Below are 17337 nucleotides of genomic sequence, written 5' to 3'. Positions count from 1 at the left end.
GATATACTTAAACAATAAACTCATAACAAGAATTGATCTTAGCAATCCTCACCTCATGAGCTAGCTTTTGAATTGGATTCGACTCAAGGTCCATTTCTTGACCTTGTATTAGAGCCAAACCCATCCAAATTCTCGGTTTAATCGATGTTGGATCCCCATACCGTGTCATCCACGCTCTAGGCTCGGGCGTGTGGGGATGTTAAGTTGTCCCACATCGATTGTTTCAGAATATCAGTAGATACTAATTCAGCAGCCAACAGTATCTTCACAGAAAAATTACAAGGCTTATTGTCCTTGCAGACAGAAGTAAAAACAGACATTTGCTTGAATTGTGAAGGATTAAAAACCAATCCTGGATATTGAAACAGCAGGCCACAAAAAGAACTATTGACTCCTGCGGTAATCTCATTACACAACATTTCCAATTAAGAGAAATATGGAATAAAATTCGATTTCAAAGAAGTCACATGAAGATGGAAAAATGAACTTACATCGATATACACTGGAAATGTGATACATTGAGAATAAGAAAAGTTCGGATTGTACAAAAAGTAACTGGGTTTGTATGACAACATTACCTATCTTAGGTTGAATTCTGGAGTATGAAGGGAACACGACTACAAGAAGATCAGGATTCGCACCACTTAAGTAGAAATGACTTTACGATTTTCTTAGTAAGAGAGCCTACGAGAATGTCTCTTTGATACAGGATGGTTATTGGAATTCGATCCCTGCATATAACCACTTCTACTGCCAAATGAATTTGAGTCAAGAATGGAACTGCCTCCTTCTAGTATTTTAAGTACCTGACAATTTAGAAGGAAAATGAGTAAATTTCCCACCATTTTTAAGTACACTTTCCCTGTACTAACACAGAGTACAGGGGAAATATCCAGTCTGAACTCTGAAGAGGTAAGTCATTCCTACTGAATGTAAAAGAATACACAGAACATACACTCCAATAAATACTTAAGAAAAAGAACCTTCGAAATGGGAGGTCGCAGTTGAGGATCTTCCTGTAGACACATATAAGCAGTATGGCTCATCGCCTGTAGTTCATAAGGGAAGTTTTCAAGCTGGGATGAGGTCAAGTTGGAGTCGAGCAACTGATTTTTAAATGCTGAAAGATAGGGTCCCTTTCCAGATGTAGGGGAAAGGCTTCCTGGAAGAAGGTGCTGACCTCTGTAGCATTGCAAGTCATTGGTTTTTCTACCTGTAATCAATTCCAATACCACCAAGCCAAAAGCATATACGTCAACCTTCTCCGTGACTTTTCCATCATTGGAGTACTCTGGGGCGAGATACCTGAAAAACTTCAAAATAATTTTCATCATGTAACCATCACTCTATCTGCCAACTTCAACATAGAGATGAGTCCGAAAAAGAAAATAAAACATAAGCAGCCTTAGAGCTTGGGATGTCGCTTTCAGATGTCTACCAAACTAGGCTGAAAAATTCTAGTCTATCAATAATAATAAGCAACAACTAGGGTAAGATTGAGATGTAGTTAAGATAGACATACAGAAAACAGACAATTACCTTGAAGTTCTAATTAGATGTTCATCTTCAGAAACTTCCCATTCATTGTACAATCGTGCAAGCCCAAAATCAGCAACCTTAAATAAACCAACCATTTGATTAGGTTTTATTCGTTGCTTTTACAAAAGGATAATTGTGTTTGTCCATAAACACGTGCAATTATAGACAGCTTAAGATCTCTCAAATTTAATAGCTTTTCTCATCCAAATGGCGCATGTATGAATTTGGTTCGTTTGAAGTAAATATGTCTATGCTGTAGCTGGCACTCAAAAACTGGAACGATAAAGATGCTTGACTAAAACCACCACTGAAACTTACCAAAGGTTCAAAATCGTGAGTTAAGAGAATATTTTTTGGTCTGAGATCTCTGTGAACTATGCATCCCACTCTGCAATCTTCATGAAGGTAACGTAAGCCTCTTGCTGTCCCAATAGCTATCTTAAGGCGTGAGCTCCAATCTAGAGTTGCTTCTTTCGTTCCTGCAAAATTTATAAGAACACTAAGGCGTTTCAAAGTCCAGTTGATAGTACTTTATATAAGCTGCACCATAGGTTGGATTGCGGGTGAACTTTAAAGAGAAAAATTAAACAGAAGATACCATGCAAATGATAGTCCAAGGACTTGTTGCAAATAAACTCATACACTAATAGTCTCCTATTTCCCTGAATACAGTAACCAACCAGCAGCACAACATTCCTGTGCTGGGCACAGCTCAAAACTCGAACTTCTCTACGAAAATCAGCGTCTGCTTGAGTTCCAATAAACTTCAGCTGTTTTACTGCAACAACCAGTCCATCCCTTAATACCCCTTTATGAACCAGACCGAACCCACCTTCTGCTAGAAAATTTGTGTCTGAGAATCCATTTGTTGCTTCTTCTAGCTCTTCATAGCGAAATTGTCTCGGAGGCTTTCCAAAAGATGGTGCTTTACATTGACAGAATGAACATAGAGGAGGAGGTATCGAGGAAGTTCGACCTAAAGAGACTGCTTCTCTGATGCTGGAATTAAGATAGTCCCTGTCAGTTTCTCGATTTAACTTGCTTCCTTGGGTATTCAGGTTTTGGTTGTACTCCATAAAATTATGATGTTGATCTCTAGAAGTGACAGAATGTGAGGTAATTTTTTTGCAGTTTTCTACAGCTGAATAGTTGTCAGCAATAATCTCGTTCTGTGGAATCCAAAGGATTGTTTTACGAGTACGACTTTGAGATTTAGGAACTGTTGAGAGAGTTATTATCCTTTCCCCAAACGAGTGCAGGCCATTTTCTCGATGATTCCCCCCACTTTGCTTGTGGACCAGTGAAAATGTCTCTCTACTGAACCCTTCATACAGGGGATTCCGCTCATATAGAAGGAATGTGTCTGGATCGGTCAGTGAATCCAGTAATGGAGTTCTCATATAGGATGTCCTTTGATTCTCGGGACTGCTCACCGGAGTAGAATGCTTCATTCTTTCATCCTGTAATTCTCTCCTATCCAAAACAGGAGAGGAATTGGCAGAAAAGAAAGGGGTTTGGAGTTCCTCTGAACATCCTAGATTTAGCCTGAGAACTTTCGGTTTCGAACCCTTCATCTCTACAATGTTGCAACGAAGTTCTTCCATGCAATACTTAAGCTCTAACTTCAATTTTCTGTAGAACAAAATTGATAAGAGAGAAAATTAGTCCACTTGATATTAGAATCGGGGAAAGAGAAAAGGAAAAGAAGCATATTGCCTTATGCACAACAAAGAATGATGAGACAGTCCAATATAAAACAGTAGAGATAAACTAGGAAGCAAGTAACAATAACAATTACAGTATCCAGCAAGGTACATGGAGAACATATAGAAGTAACATATTCCTCCTATGGACATGTCTAAGTTAGAAATTAGGGAAGCAACAATGTATATGGTATATTGGCATTACAGCTTTTTCCATAATCCAGCAATATGCATGCAAATCAACTTGAAGTTATTGGAAAAAATCCATTTCGCATTGGGAAGAGAAATGGGGCAAGGAGAGAAAAAAGACATTTTAGGCAAAGACGCGTAGAGAGTGAAAAAGGATATAATACATTTACATGCTATTACTTGTCCAAAATGACCCAGCTGACTGCATTGCTTTTCGCTTCAGTTGCCACCACACCAGCACACAAAGCTGAGACGACCTTAATTCGCACCCTCACCTACAAACAGAAGGTCATTTAAATTACATTTTTATTATTGTTAAGCATGTTTATTTGCAAGGATAATATCATTTTTCTCACTGCAGTCCTTATAGGTTCTGTCTCAACAAGCGCAAATCTTAATCTTAATCTTTAAAAAGAAAGATAATTATTTATCTGCGAACTACATCTCCTTCCTCGACTCCTTTTTTTTCTTAATTTCGTTTGTTCAAAAAAAAAAAAAAAGTGCCAAGCGCACATTGTAGTGCTAATGATTGATTAGCAAAATTATCATTGAGTTATCATACCAAAGTCAGCAGAAGTATAAAAGATTCCTTCAGAATATTTTATTACCTAACAGCCACAGAGCACATGCAACCCCTTACAAATTATTAGCTTCAAGTACAACAGTTTTTTATTGGATCCTACAAGCTTAGAATCTTCTTGAACCCCAAAAAAACTCATCATATGACATAGAGATTGAAGAACAAATTAATATGTGATTAACTACTGTGCTTTATTTCTATCTACAGTTAAATTTAACTGGCTATGTCTAATCTACACATTTTCCTGGAGTTCATTTTCAACTTTCACCTAATTCCTAAATGTTTAATCTACAAATTAACCTGTAAACTTTTTTACCTCCCTCCACCAGAACGACATCGTTCAATCTAACAACAGATGGTTAAAAGTTCAAAATATTTCCCTTCTAGTAAAGCAAATGCAGTTCCCAGAGTGACTTTTGGACAGTTAAAACGGAAAGATAAAAACAGAGGCACTTCAGTAATTGGTAGAAAAGAAGTAAGGGCAGCCTGGCGCACTAAGCTCCCACTATGCGCGGGGTTCGGAGAAAGGCCGGACCACAAGGGTCTATTGTACGCAGCCTTACCTTGCATTTCTGCAAGAGGCTATTTCCATAGCTCGAACCCGTGACCTCCTGATCACATGGTAGCAACTTTACCAGTTACGTCAAGGCTCCCCTTCAAGAAAAGAAGTGAAAAAAAAAAAGAAGTACCACTGCGCTTCTTAGGACCTGTTTGCCCATGAGAATTATTCACTTCTTCCAGAATTTTTTTCACTTTATTTGAAAATAAGCGTTTGACAATGAAAATTCCAAATTTGGAAAACACCTAAAACCATATTTTCATTTTTTTTCACTCTTAGTACATTCAAACAACCAAATATTAGTAGTTACCAAAAAAAAAACAAATATTTTTTGCAAAAACTATAACCAAACACAGCTCCATCTTCAACTCCAACTCCATAAATTTCAAATAAAGTGAAAGATATTTGGTTTCTATGGCCAAACGCATACTCTTTTTTTCTTTAAGCAAATTTTAGACCACTCAGGTATTTATCCTGAGGTAAATATACTGGTCCAATATTCGATTAAAAAGAAAGTAGAATAGTAGTAAATTTTACTCACATCTATGCGATCGTGAAATTGAAGAACCATTTGAGAACACGACTCCGTGATTTGACTAATCCGATCATGTGAATTCGTTCTTTCGTTACTCCGGTAATCTCCTCTCATCCTCGGAAATCCCCAGAATCTTCTTCTCTCTGTAATTACAATTCAAAAAAATAAAATGTGAAATCTAAATGTTTCATTACTCCATCTATCCCAATTTAATGTGAGACAGTTCGCTTCTCGGGAGTCAAACTGCACGGAATTACGATAAAAGCTGCAACTTATAATACTACTACTTGTCATGTAGTGAGTTAACCTAATTCAATTTAGCTTTAAAATTTAGTCAAATTCATGGGGAAATTACCTGATTTTTCATCGGAAAACAGGGCGAGCAATGTAATGCAATCGCCAGGACGAACAACGTGAGTGAGAGCCCAAGCTAATGCTGTTTTAGTGATCACTTTCTCCGCTTTCACGGCAACGATCACTTTGTCGTTGCCAAGATGAGGTGAAATGCCACGTGGCATCGACTGAGTACGGCGTTCTGGTTTTGGCGGGAACATTTGTATGACGTGTCAGATTCCGGTGAAGATGTGTTAAGGTGAGAGAAATTTTGGTTTAACTACTACTTTGACGGGAGGGAGAGCTGCTTTGCGGTGTATTATAGTATGGGGAGCTAAATGGTGGGCCTAATTGATTGTGATTTTAATTTTGGAATTACTACTTGGTTTAACTGTGGAGATAGTGAACTCCAAGTGGGAATTAATTTCAACAAATGCGGCAGTTAAATCATATAGTAATTCCTCCCCCGTTTTAATATAAATGAATTTCTACCACTTTTTTTAAATGAATGAATTAAAGTCCAAAGATGTATTGTCATTAATTTCTTCCAAAATTACCATATCTTTAATCACTATCTCTAATTTTACGAAAAGGTTTGGAAAAAAGCAAAAGGGTAATATTGATAAAATATCATTTGATTAATGCTGAGTCTACATCGTGCTAATTTGAATTAATGAATCATGAAATTGTGAATATCAAATTATTAATTAATTAATAATTAGTGTATATGATGTGAATTCAAATTAGTAAAATGTCAAGTATTAAAACCTATTTTAACTTTGCATATTTCTTAGAATATATTTTCAGGCTTTGTATTACGGCAAAAAAATGAAAAAAAAATTAAAATAACATTTAGCTAGCTAGCCTCGCGTCTAGCTTTGTCTATTATATGATGAAAATGATTATACTTTGTTCAAAAGAATACATGAATATCCAGTCTTAAGTGACAAATTGACAAATTCTTAGGACACGATATCAATTTTAATTAGTAAATTGCTTCATAGACGGTCCATGAACCACATTTTCTAAGCGAGCCAAAGTCGGGACGAAATTGGTCTACAAAATAGACATTTAGCTTGAAATGATAAATTGGGACACTAGGACTAGTACAATTTAAATCATATCCGAATATATGAAGGAATCATGAAAGCTCCGTTAACATGTAAACAGCCAAGCAAAAGAGACTAATTGAAGTGATGTGTCCAAGTCCATGATAATGATGTATGGAAGATAATGTAGGGCTGAGATGCACAGATTAGGACTAGAGACTCTGAATACTTAGTTTGTATGTTTGTATTTTTGTTAGAATATGAGTAGTAGATCAGAAATTCAGCCTTTAGAGTAAGGGAAAACAGTTGCATTGGCATGCATGCCATGTTGTTTTCAAGACAGCCAGATCACACGAAAAACCATGTGATTACACTTATTATGCAATTAATGCATGCTTTCATTCTGCTACCTCATTATTACTCGATCAATTTCCTAATCTTAAAAGAGTTCAACTCATCTTAAAACAACTTTACTATTTTTTCCTTTTCATTTCAGATCTCAATATAGTATTCTTTTGTACGCAATAGTAATTACCTCTATACATATGTTTATCACGAAGACATTGGATTTCAACGCATTGAGAGGAGTTCTCACTGAACCAAGAAAGATTCAAGATTTAAAGTTAATAAATGTAATAAGGAGTACTACTGCATCTACAGTTGGCAACAAGTGTAAATGTAATATAAGTAAATCTTATTAATAATATTTTGAGTGCGTATATAGTTTAAATCTACTGTGAGTGAGGACGACGAACCTATTGTGTAAGCTCTAGCTTGCTACATCCCCCACACATTAAGAATTTATGATCAAAAGCCAATTCACGATTTGAACTTTACGAATTTGAGTGAAATTCTATCGCAACTCAGTTATTGGGTTTGAATTAATTATTTGTATTTATTTTGTTATTTTTTAACTCATATATAATTGAGCCAGAACAACTAATAAGTTCAGATAAACTCATAAGTAACGCTCTGCATTCCTTGTCTATGATCGAAATTTAATTTTTTCAATCTTTTGAGTCAAGGGTCTATCAGAAATAACCTCTTTACCTCATCTTACCACAAGATCTGCGCATGCACATTCTACCTTTCTCATACCCCACTTGTGAAATTATACCGATATGTTCTTGTTGTTGCTGTATAGTAATTTTGTTCAAGACTAGAAGGCGTCTTAATTTTATGGTTTTAATAGGCAAGGGTTGGTTCGTCGTTACAACTCATGGGCCACTGATGTTATGCGTAATATGAAATCGATCACATGGACCAGGCTGGCCTGGCCACGAAAGGGCCAACACATAATTTTCCCAAGACTTCTAACTTCTAATTAAGTTAAATTTTGGTTTTCTTCCCAATGCTTTTGCCTCATCTCTGAGACACTGGGTCTGAGTCCATCAACCAATTGAACGCTCTGCCATTCCATTCCAACTAAACTCTTATAAGTTTTCATATGTATGAATGCCTAAATAGGTTGGTAAACATACTCTTAAATCTACTGCAAAATTTTGGTATACTATCTCAAATAGGCTCTCACATCACACATGAAAGCCTCACAATTATTCTTATGTTTTTTTTTTCTCGGTTGAGGTGAATAGCGCTTATAGTGTAAAGAATGTTTACATGATCAATATATTCAAAATCAACTAAACATGATTTTTTATAATAAGCATCAATCGTAATTTAAAAAAAAAAAAAGGAATATATATAATCTGCTTATCATTTTAGTTTTTTTTTTCTTCAAATTTATAATATATAATAACTTAAATATTTGACGTCCTAATAATCAAAAGGCGAAGGAAAAACAAGACATGCTTAAATTAGGGGGACCCAGTATTATTGATTCAGAGTTTATAGATTTATACTTGAAAATTAGTAAAAATATCAATAAATATTAGATTTGATGAGAACCCGTCTTTCAATAAAAAGTAAAATGAGTTCAGTTCTAAATATTCATCAAGTTAAATTTCAATCGGCCTCTCAACTTAAAACAACAGAAGTGGCAGCAGTGTTGTACCTTGGGAGCTTCCCTCGATTAATAAAGTGAGTTAAGAATTATGAAATTTCAGATTCAAATTTCAGCTAAGACATAATATTATGTGACTTTTTTTTCTTCCATTCAAATTTTGATGGACAAAGCTACCTTTTACCTTTACGTAAAAAGTAATAAGTACCTCATAAAATTATTAGAGGCACGCATAAGCTCGTCGGATACGAATATAGCATAAGAAAAAGTACTCCCGATTTGCACCCAATCAAAAAAAGAAAGAAAAGGGGGAATAAATTAAATAAATAGACAAAGACAGTGTTTAAACATATTTATAATTCAGGACCTTTTTCCCGTCTTTCCCGTGATCTCAACTTCAATTAATTTATGTATTGTTGATTTGTTTCTTTCATATAAAAGGTAAGGAAAGAGAACTATTTTGCTTTTCGAAACTTCTTGCAATCTTTTTAATGGTCTCTGCTCTCCGTTTTTTAATATTTCTTGAGTTATTTTGATTTCAATTTAAGCTGTCACTTCAGGTTCTTTTTTCGATCGAAAAAATAAATAAATGTGAAGATGGCTCTCCTTATCACTGCCATGATAACAGTAGGTCCAGCACATAAATTTTAAAAAGTACACAAATTTTTATTTTTTAAAAAAAAAGAAAGATCAATTAACAAATTGACAGAATTTTGACAGAAACGCAGACAACGTGAAATTGTTGGTGGAGTGGGGTGTGGGCAAGACAAGACCTTCATATTTCATGCCAATAAATGCATTAGCTCCGTAACTCATTCAAAGGACAAGATTTGAATTATGTTTAGTTTGGAAAGACAAAAAAGATTTTGTATAGATTTCTAGACAAACTACAAAATCACAGCTTATTTATTTAAAAATAATTTTGTCATTTTCAAAATTATTTATATGTCCTCAACTTCTACTTTAAAAATCAAACTTTAAACAATAACTGTTGTCCCCTTCTTTCCTAGCCCCCTTTCCTCCTCCTCCTACGTCGTGATCTTCTCCAAAAAAAAAAAAAAAAAAGCGTTCTTACAATAATGGTCATGATCAAGTTCTCGAAACAGTGTCTCATTTCTGTTTTGACAACAATTGAACAAGAAATTGCACGTTTTCCCCTTCAAATGTGCTGGTTTTTAGTTTTTGTCCTTTAGCAATTGTACTTATGGCTAGCGGAGCATAAGTTTTTTAGTCATGCAGGGTATAAGCTACGGAATATTATGATGTGAAAAATATGAACTTATGCCCCACGAAAAAATTGTTTGTTATGTGGGAAAAAATTGAAGACTAGCATAAAATAGGGACATAATTGCAGGTTCCCTCTTCAAAATCGAACTTATACCTTGCTAGACATAAGTACTTTAGGGGAGCGGAGTATCACTTGTGAGATATTATGATGCAAAAATATAAACTTATTCCCCATAAAAAATTAGTTTGATATGAGGGACTAAAATAAAGACTAAGCTCGTTAACCGGTTGAAACCGGACCAGACCGGCAACAGGCCGGTTTCCGGTCAAAAAATCAAAACCGGCCACCGGTTGCAGGTTAACCGGTTCCAAACTTGGAAACCGGAACCGGCCGGTTCAATAATTAAAAAAACCCTTCTTCTTTTTTTGTATAGTATATGTATATTATAGTATTTCTTAGTATATTTATATATGTTATATAAGTTTATAAGTAAAGTCTATATATTTACTAACTAACAACATATATGTATATATATATTAAGTTATATGCTTAAGTTATACTAGATATACCTAAAATATACTAAAAATATACTTATAATATATATATATATATATATTTATAACTTATATATACATGTTTAAGTTATATGTATACTATATATACTTATATATGTTTAAGTTATAAATAACTTAAGTTTTTTCTAAGTTTATAAATTCCTATTTTATAACTTAAGAATATTTATACTATAAGTATATTCTTAGTATATTTTAGTTATTTTCCAAGTATATAAATTTCTATTTTTTTAATTTAAGTAGATGTATATTATAAATATATTTTTAGTATATTTTAGGTATATTCCTAACTTAATATAAGTAAAAATATGAACACAAGTAAATAGAAGAAAGCTCAATGAGCCATATATTTTATTCATTCATGGATAACATTTATTTGCAAGTTGTAGTTTTTTAAACTTGCAAATAATATATGAGTTGCAAAAAAGTAGTAGAATAATAAAATCAAAAAGTGTCAATCATTTGGCTAATATCCGTCATATCATATTCGGTCATTGAAATATCTTCAAAGTCTTCCATTTGGTCTATTCCACTTACTATCAAATCTTCAATCTCTTCCTCTTCGCCTTCCACCGCTTTTGAGTTTTGGTTGCGTTGCTCCGATCTAATCCAATCACGAATGCAAACTAGTACTTGCAAGCTAAATCCGGATAATGAGTGTCTATGGTCTCCAATTTATTGTCTTCCTTGGCTAAATGCACTTTCCGAAGCCACGATTGATATTTGAACCGTAAGGATATCTCGAGTCATTCTTGAAAGTATCAGATGACTCGTCTTGTATTTCTTGCACCATGCTAAGACGTCCAAATCATCTAGTTCCTGGATATCCACATTTGGCTGCATCAAATAAAGGTGATATTCATCAAAGTTTGCATTATTAAAAGGAGCTGGTTGTGAATGTAAAACTTTTAAATTCGACAAATCCTTTAAGCCCTTTTTGCTACTTTGAGAAGTAGTAGGGCGTGGACCAACAGGTGTAGCACTTTCTTCCAAAGTAGAATAATGACTAAATTTTTTTCTAAACTCGGAATCAATCGCGAGCTCGACGTCAGTTAAAGATTGTTCAACTTCCTCGTCAATTTCTAAATAATATAAATTTGACCAACCAATGCTCTAGTATAAGACATTTTAAAACAAGGATTTAAAAGAGAACCCAATATAAATAAAGTTGGGATGGGAAAAAAATACTTCTTAAATTTTGTTGTCATATTAAAAATAGCCGCTTGATAACCGGATTTATCTTTATACTCATATAAAACTCTAACTATTTTCGCTAAGTAGGCTAAAATTCCGATTACCGTGGGATAGAATTATCTAGAAAAAACAAGTGTTGCATTACAAAAAATTTGTAAAAGTTCAATACATTCCTTAACATCTTGCCAATCAGTAATATTTAACCAATCATCACTATCCGTATTAAAATGGTTGTGAACTTGTTATATGAGAATCCTATAATCATATGTTTGCTGTAACATAATGTAAGTGTAGTTCCTCCTAGTGTCAACTTCTACTTGAATTTGCCTAGGTCTAAGGCCATTTTGCACACAAGAATTTTTAAAATCTCTAATTTTTTGCTTATTAGCATTACAAAAAAGAAAAGCAACTGCATTTCTAACTTTTTGAATAGAATCTTCAAAATAGTCAAGACCATCTGTAACAATCAAGTTTAAAATGTGACAACTACATCTCACATGAAAAATATTTTTTAGCTAAGGGTTTAATTCCCTTTTTAAAAGGTCAATCGTCTTTGTATTATTAGAAGCATTATCTAAAGCAATACAAAGTATTTTTCTATAAATGCTAAAAAAATTCGTAATAGTTGACATTGAATCCGCTAAAAAATTTCCATCATGACGACCTTTCCCTTCATCATATAAAAAAGCTATAATTCTTTTTTGCATCACCCAATTATCATCAACCCAATGACATGTAATAACAAAAAAATCTAACTTGTTAAGACTAAGACCCAAATCGGCGGTAAGTGAAACACTACAATTTAAAGAATTAAATACATGGCGCAAATAAAATCTATATTTTTTTATATGAACCTATAATATCTGCTCTACAAGTACTTCTAGGAATACCCTCAAATAACGGATTATAACAACGTTGAATATAAGTAACAAACCCCAAACCCGAAGGAAAGAAAAATGATAGAGCATCAAAAGCAACCATTTTAGCTATTTCTACACGCTCTTTTTTCTTGTCATAGCAAAAATTTCTATCGGTTCGTGGGTCTATTTTTTGTTGAATACCCCCCACATTTGAACCCGTTTGCTCTCCCCAAACATCCCTATGTTTACCTTTCATATGATTCGTTAGTGAACCCGTTCCACCATCCTTACTAGTTTCTTGCCTAAAAATAAATTCTTGGTTACATATACCACATGTAGTTGTTTGTCTTTCCTTATCTTTAGTCATAAATTTTCAAATTTTAACGGTTGGCCTACGAGTTCTTGGCTGTTTGTCTTGTGTATGTGATTGTGCAGGACATATGGGATTTTCGGGGGCTTGTGTTTCATCATCAGCATCATCATCATCATTAAATTCATAAAAAATGCCGGTATAGTGTTATTGCATTACCTCATGCTCTAAAAGTGGATTATTTCCACCAATATCAATACCTAAATTAGGTGTCTCGTTCACAAATATTTTCTCATTAAACCCACCCCTAACAATACCACTACTACCGGCACCACGTCTGAATCTCTTCGACATTATTAAATAGAATTAATTTAAATCACACTAAAATAAATCACAAGAAAATAAATTGCAACAAATTAAATTGCAAGAATTAATGCGTAAATTAAATAGCGGAAAATACAGATAGAGTTGGAACGAAGGCACCAAATTGCCGGACTAATTTTCACCAAAGTGAAGGCGGCTAGAATTGCAAATCCACCAAAGCTTTGGAGCTACTTTGGATTGTTGCAAAATCACCAACTTCACTAATAATTTTTTTTTATAATTGCAAAATTAATAATTGAAACTAGAATAAAACTTTATAATATTTAATTGAGAGAAATTGAAAATGGCTAATTGTTGCAAAGTAGCTATAATTGAGAGAAATTGAGAGAAAGAGGAGTGAATTGGTGTGGATTAAAATTGGAAATGGAGAGGGATTTATATAGAGGTGGGGGATGGGTTAAAGTGTAAAGAAAAAAGTTTGGGGGGTTGGGGGCCAAATGGGGAGTTTGGAGCCGTTGACAACGGCGATTTTTGCAAAATGGACCGTTGCCCAACAGTCCAACCTAGTCAGCCAACGGGAATATTTAACAAAAAAAAAAAAAAAATTGGACCGGTTAACCGGTCCCAAAAAATGAAAACCGGACCTGTAAAAAATCACCGGTAGACCGTGAACCGGTCCATCGGTTCCGGTTACCGGTTTGAACCGGTCCAACCGGACCGGTTGACAGGCTTACTAAAGACCAGTACAAAATAAAAAAATTCAAATGACCCATATTTGAACCACCTTCATCTTTTTGATTTCTCCTAATAAAGGCCATATAAGTGCCCAGCCCAAAGAGGGCGTAGTCGAGCCCAGGAATGTTACTGCCAGCGCCTTAGGTAGGCTCGCCAAGGCCTTGTCGTTGAGCAATCTTGGGCTACAATCACTCACCACCAAACTGACCAAAACTTGATGAACCCCAAATTTTAGTGTGAAATTGGCCCATATCTGTCTGCCATGAGCCCAAATATTTTGGGAGGCATCTAAGAGCCACTGAAAATGTGGAGAAGGCCTAATAGAGGCCACGCACCAAGAACTTTAGGGAGTGTTTTGCCGTTAAAGTTGCCCATTTTTGTTGCTGAAAATCCCTAAAAGCATGTAAATGAAGTAGAGAAAATTCCCAAAAATAAAAGTATGCATATATATCCCTTCAAGAATGAGACGCAAGAATGAATAATCGTGTGGTTGCACATGCTGTGTCTTAACATTTTCTTTTACTAGTTAGATAGTGATGAGGTAAATAATACGACGAAAATAAGTTCAAGAGGTCATAAGACTCCTGCATAATTTAAGTGTGTAGTTGAGAATTTCAACATAGTTTAGGTGTGTTTCAATATTTTATCCCTTAATTCTTAGTCAAGTCATATAGCTGGTTTAGTAATTAGATGTGTTCTTTAGAGGGTAATGGAGAAACGTACCATGCATGTCCCTTTTATAGCTGTATCAGCATCAAACCCTGCTAGATCTTTGTTTTCACAAATGGACAACATGACATCCATGAAATCTTCTTCATCTCCAGATTTAATCGCTTTAGAGTCCCTCTTCCTTTTATGCTCTGCTAACCATTCTTCAACAACAGAGTCTATTTCTTTAGCAACCTCCTTCATTGCCTTCTCATGTCCTCCTATATCCAGCCACCTTAAATATGGTAAAAAATCAGCCACAACAAAAGCCCCCAACAACTCAAAAAATCTCCTTATTGCTTTGTGAGCCTTATCTATTCCTTCTTCCCCTCCTCCAAATAACATCTTCACCATAGTGTTCATAATTAAATCTCCAAACCATTCCTTCATTTCCATCTTCACAGCACCATTTAAATTACTAGTACTCTTGTTCTTCATCCAGTAATTATACGTCTCTTTGATAGCCGATTTTACTTCAAATTCTCGGATGTGTTTGAGCATTTCGGTTCGCCTTGTGGAAAGCAATTCAGCTGTGGCTATCTTCCTTGTTTCTCGCCAGTAAGGTCCATAAGGAGCAAGCCCAATCATCGCGTCTTTGTAGCCTATGATCTCTGAAGCTATGGATTTAGGCCGGCTTGCAAGGGCCAAATCATTTGTGGTGAAGCATTCTTTGGCTAATTTGGGATCGCTCACAACTACAACCTGATGAACACCAAGCTTCATTCTGAAAATGGGACCGTATTTTTCTGCCATGCAGCCCAAGATTTTGTGAGGCAGTTGATCGGATTCGGATCCACTGAGAAGGTGGAGATGACCGATAATTGGCCATGCTCCGGCTGCTTCAGGTACCCTTCTACTCTGCCTTTTAACAGAGAAAAATTGTTTGTGAAGAAAGAAGAGAAAAACAAAGGAGCTAACTAGTGTAACGGCAATCAAAAAGAAATCCATGGGTAAATTTAGGCCAAGTGATATGCTCTAATCTTTATACTCAACAGTATACTCCAAAAAGGAAATAGTGGGGAAAGTTTATATAGATTGGTAAATAACCGGTATCACTGCGTCTTCAAGATTATACTTAACAAACACGCTGAAATAGCCAAAACACCTCTTAGTTTGTAGTAGTATATACTCCTATCCTAAGTACTATTAAGTACTACTGCTAAGAACATTAGTAAATCATCGAAATTATGGCTGTTGTATTTAATCTGTTATAGTCACCAGTGATACTTCCCATATCCTAGATATTTTGATGTTTTTGTATTTTGGTACGGACTTCACTTGTGTGGTAGGATTGGCAATTGGGGTCTAGGACCACTAATGTAATTTGAAATTTTGGATTTGTGGTTTGTATACATCATCTCTTAATAATATCCCTTATCACCAAGTCGAAGAGTTAATTTCCTAAAAGGTCATTTATGTTTTGACAATTGCCTCTTAATATCACTTTTGTTTCTTTTAGTACTAAAATATCACTCAATTATTCCCATTTAAAAAAAAATACTAAACATTACAAAACTCTCTTTCTCTCCTAGTTGGCATGCCATGTCACACTAAAATTTTATTTTTTTAATAATAAATTTATGAAATATTTCAAAGACCTCCCTTCAAATTTATCTTGATAACACTTAGTTCCCTTGTGGTTTGAGATATTTACACTAACATCCCTTATTTCAATTTTTGTATCCAAACTTTTTTAAATAATTAGAAATCTATATATTTCAAATTTACCCTTTTATAACTTAATTATGTGAACAATGTTTTATAACAGTTCTCTCCCCTAAAATTGTTAGGATCGCTATATTAATAGTTAGGCTAAAAATTTAAAACTATCTTATATCTAAATAAGAAATCCTAAATTCTAGTGTTAATGTAATATCACTATGAGAAATCCTAAATTCTAGTGTTACGGTAATATTTCTCTTTGTTCTTATAATCATGTTATTAATAACAATATTTGGGCTAAATGGAGCACATCTCGCTTTTAGTATTTAGAGGTTGAGATGAATAATCAATTTTTTAAATTCTAATATTTGTATAACTGCAATAAAGTTTATACTATTTTTTTTTGTTAAGATAATTATATCTACGAAAAAGAGTTGGAAAATGTATATACAGCGTTAGACTTTAAAAATAATTAATGAAGCAGTATGAAGTCCAAGCTTTTTGAATCAATTTTCATATCACGGTTGTTGAATTTCATGTTTTAGCGTTCGAGATTAATATTTTCAAGCATGACAAAAAAAAAAAAAAAACCCAACACTTTACCTATAAAATTAGATAGTTATAAATTAGGAAAAATCTTACGATCAATGAGAAACTATTATTGTCAAAAATTTAAACATTATAAATAAGGTTACAAAAGGGTATATTAGCAACATAAATAATTTTTAGTATTTAAAATTAGTTTGATTACAAAAGAATCAAAACAAAGGAAGCTAGTGTAAAGGGAACTAAGTATTATAAAGGCAAATTTGGAGGGAGGTTTTGAAATTATTCCATAAGTTTATTATTAAAAAAAAATTGAATGTGACATGGCATGCTAACTAAGAGAGAAGGAGAGTTTTATAATGTTTAGTATTTTTTGAGGAAAATGAGGATAGTTGAGTGATATTCTAATCCTAAAAGAAACAAAAGTGATATTAGGAGGTAATTGTCAAAATATAGGTGACCTTTTAGGGAATTAACTCCGTGAAGTTATACTGATTTATAGTGAAAATGCTGCAAAAGTTAAATATAGTTATACCTCTACAGTAATACTAGTTGATACGAGAGAGGATTGGCAACTGGTAATGCAAGAACTACTTTGTTTGGGGAAAACGGATACAAATAATGCATATGGAGGCTCTCATATTGGGATTGGGCTCCTCTCTATTTCTCTTCTCTCCATTTTTTCTAAGTTCTACCTTAGATTAAAGACACATAACATGAGTTAGAATTAATGACTAAGATTTAATTGATT

At 34.2% G+C, this 17337-nt stretch overlaps 2 protein-coding genes across 6 annotated transcripts; both read right to left on the bottom strand.

The window, feature by feature from the left end:
- Positions 1-425: 425 nt before the first annotated feature.
- LOC132627937 (inactive protein kinase SELMODRAFT_444075-like) lies at positions 426-5752 on the bottom strand. Of its 5 annotated transcripts, none has more exons than XM_060343562.1 (9): positions 5461-5751; positions 5112-5248; positions 3612-3706; positions 2138-3171; positions 1858-2018; positions 1540-1616; positions 1181-1305; positions 984-1049; positions 426-806 (listed from the first exon to the last, which is right to left on the bottom strand). In XM_060343562.1, the coding sequence occupies exons 1-9, from the start codon at positions 5657-5659 to the stop codon at positions 799-801; spliced, it is 1902 nt and encodes a 633-aa protein (XP_060199545.1). In that variant the 5' UTR covers positions 5660-5751; the 3' UTR covers positions 426-798. The 5 variants fall into 5 exon arrangements, 4 of the variants coding, with proteins under 4 accessions (XP_060199545.1, XP_060199544.1, XP_060199547.1 ...); XR_009578010.1 differs by having other exon boundaries at positions 735-806; positions 1181-1313; positions 5461-5752; XM_060343561.1 differs by having other exon boundaries at positions 984-1305; positions 5461-5749.
- Positions 5753-10566: 4814 nt separating this feature from the next.
- Positions 10567-15653, bottom strand: LOC132627936 (cytochrome P450 82A4-like). The gene is made up of 2 exons (XM_060343560.1): positions 14394-15653; positions 10567-11084 (listed from the first exon to the last, which is right to left on the bottom strand). The coding sequence occupies exons 1-2, from the start codon at positions 15324-15326 to the stop codon at positions 10923-10925; spliced, it is 1095 nt and encodes a 364-aa protein (XP_060199543.1). The 5' UTR covers positions 15327-15653; the 3' UTR covers positions 10567-10922.
- Between the last annotated feature and the right edge of the window lie 1684 nt (positions 15654-17337).

Source organism: Lycium barbarum, chromosome 2, assembly GCF_019175385.1.
Source record: "Lycium barbarum isolate Lr01 chromosome 2, ASM1917538v2, whole genome shotgun sequence".
Taxonomy (NCBI): domain Eukaryota; kingdom Viridiplantae; phylum Streptophyta; class Magnoliopsida; order Solanales; family Solanaceae; genus Lycium; species Lycium barbarum.
The sequence above is the reverse complement of the archived record's forward strand: the minus strand, read 5'-3'. Positions and strand labels throughout refer to the sequence as shown.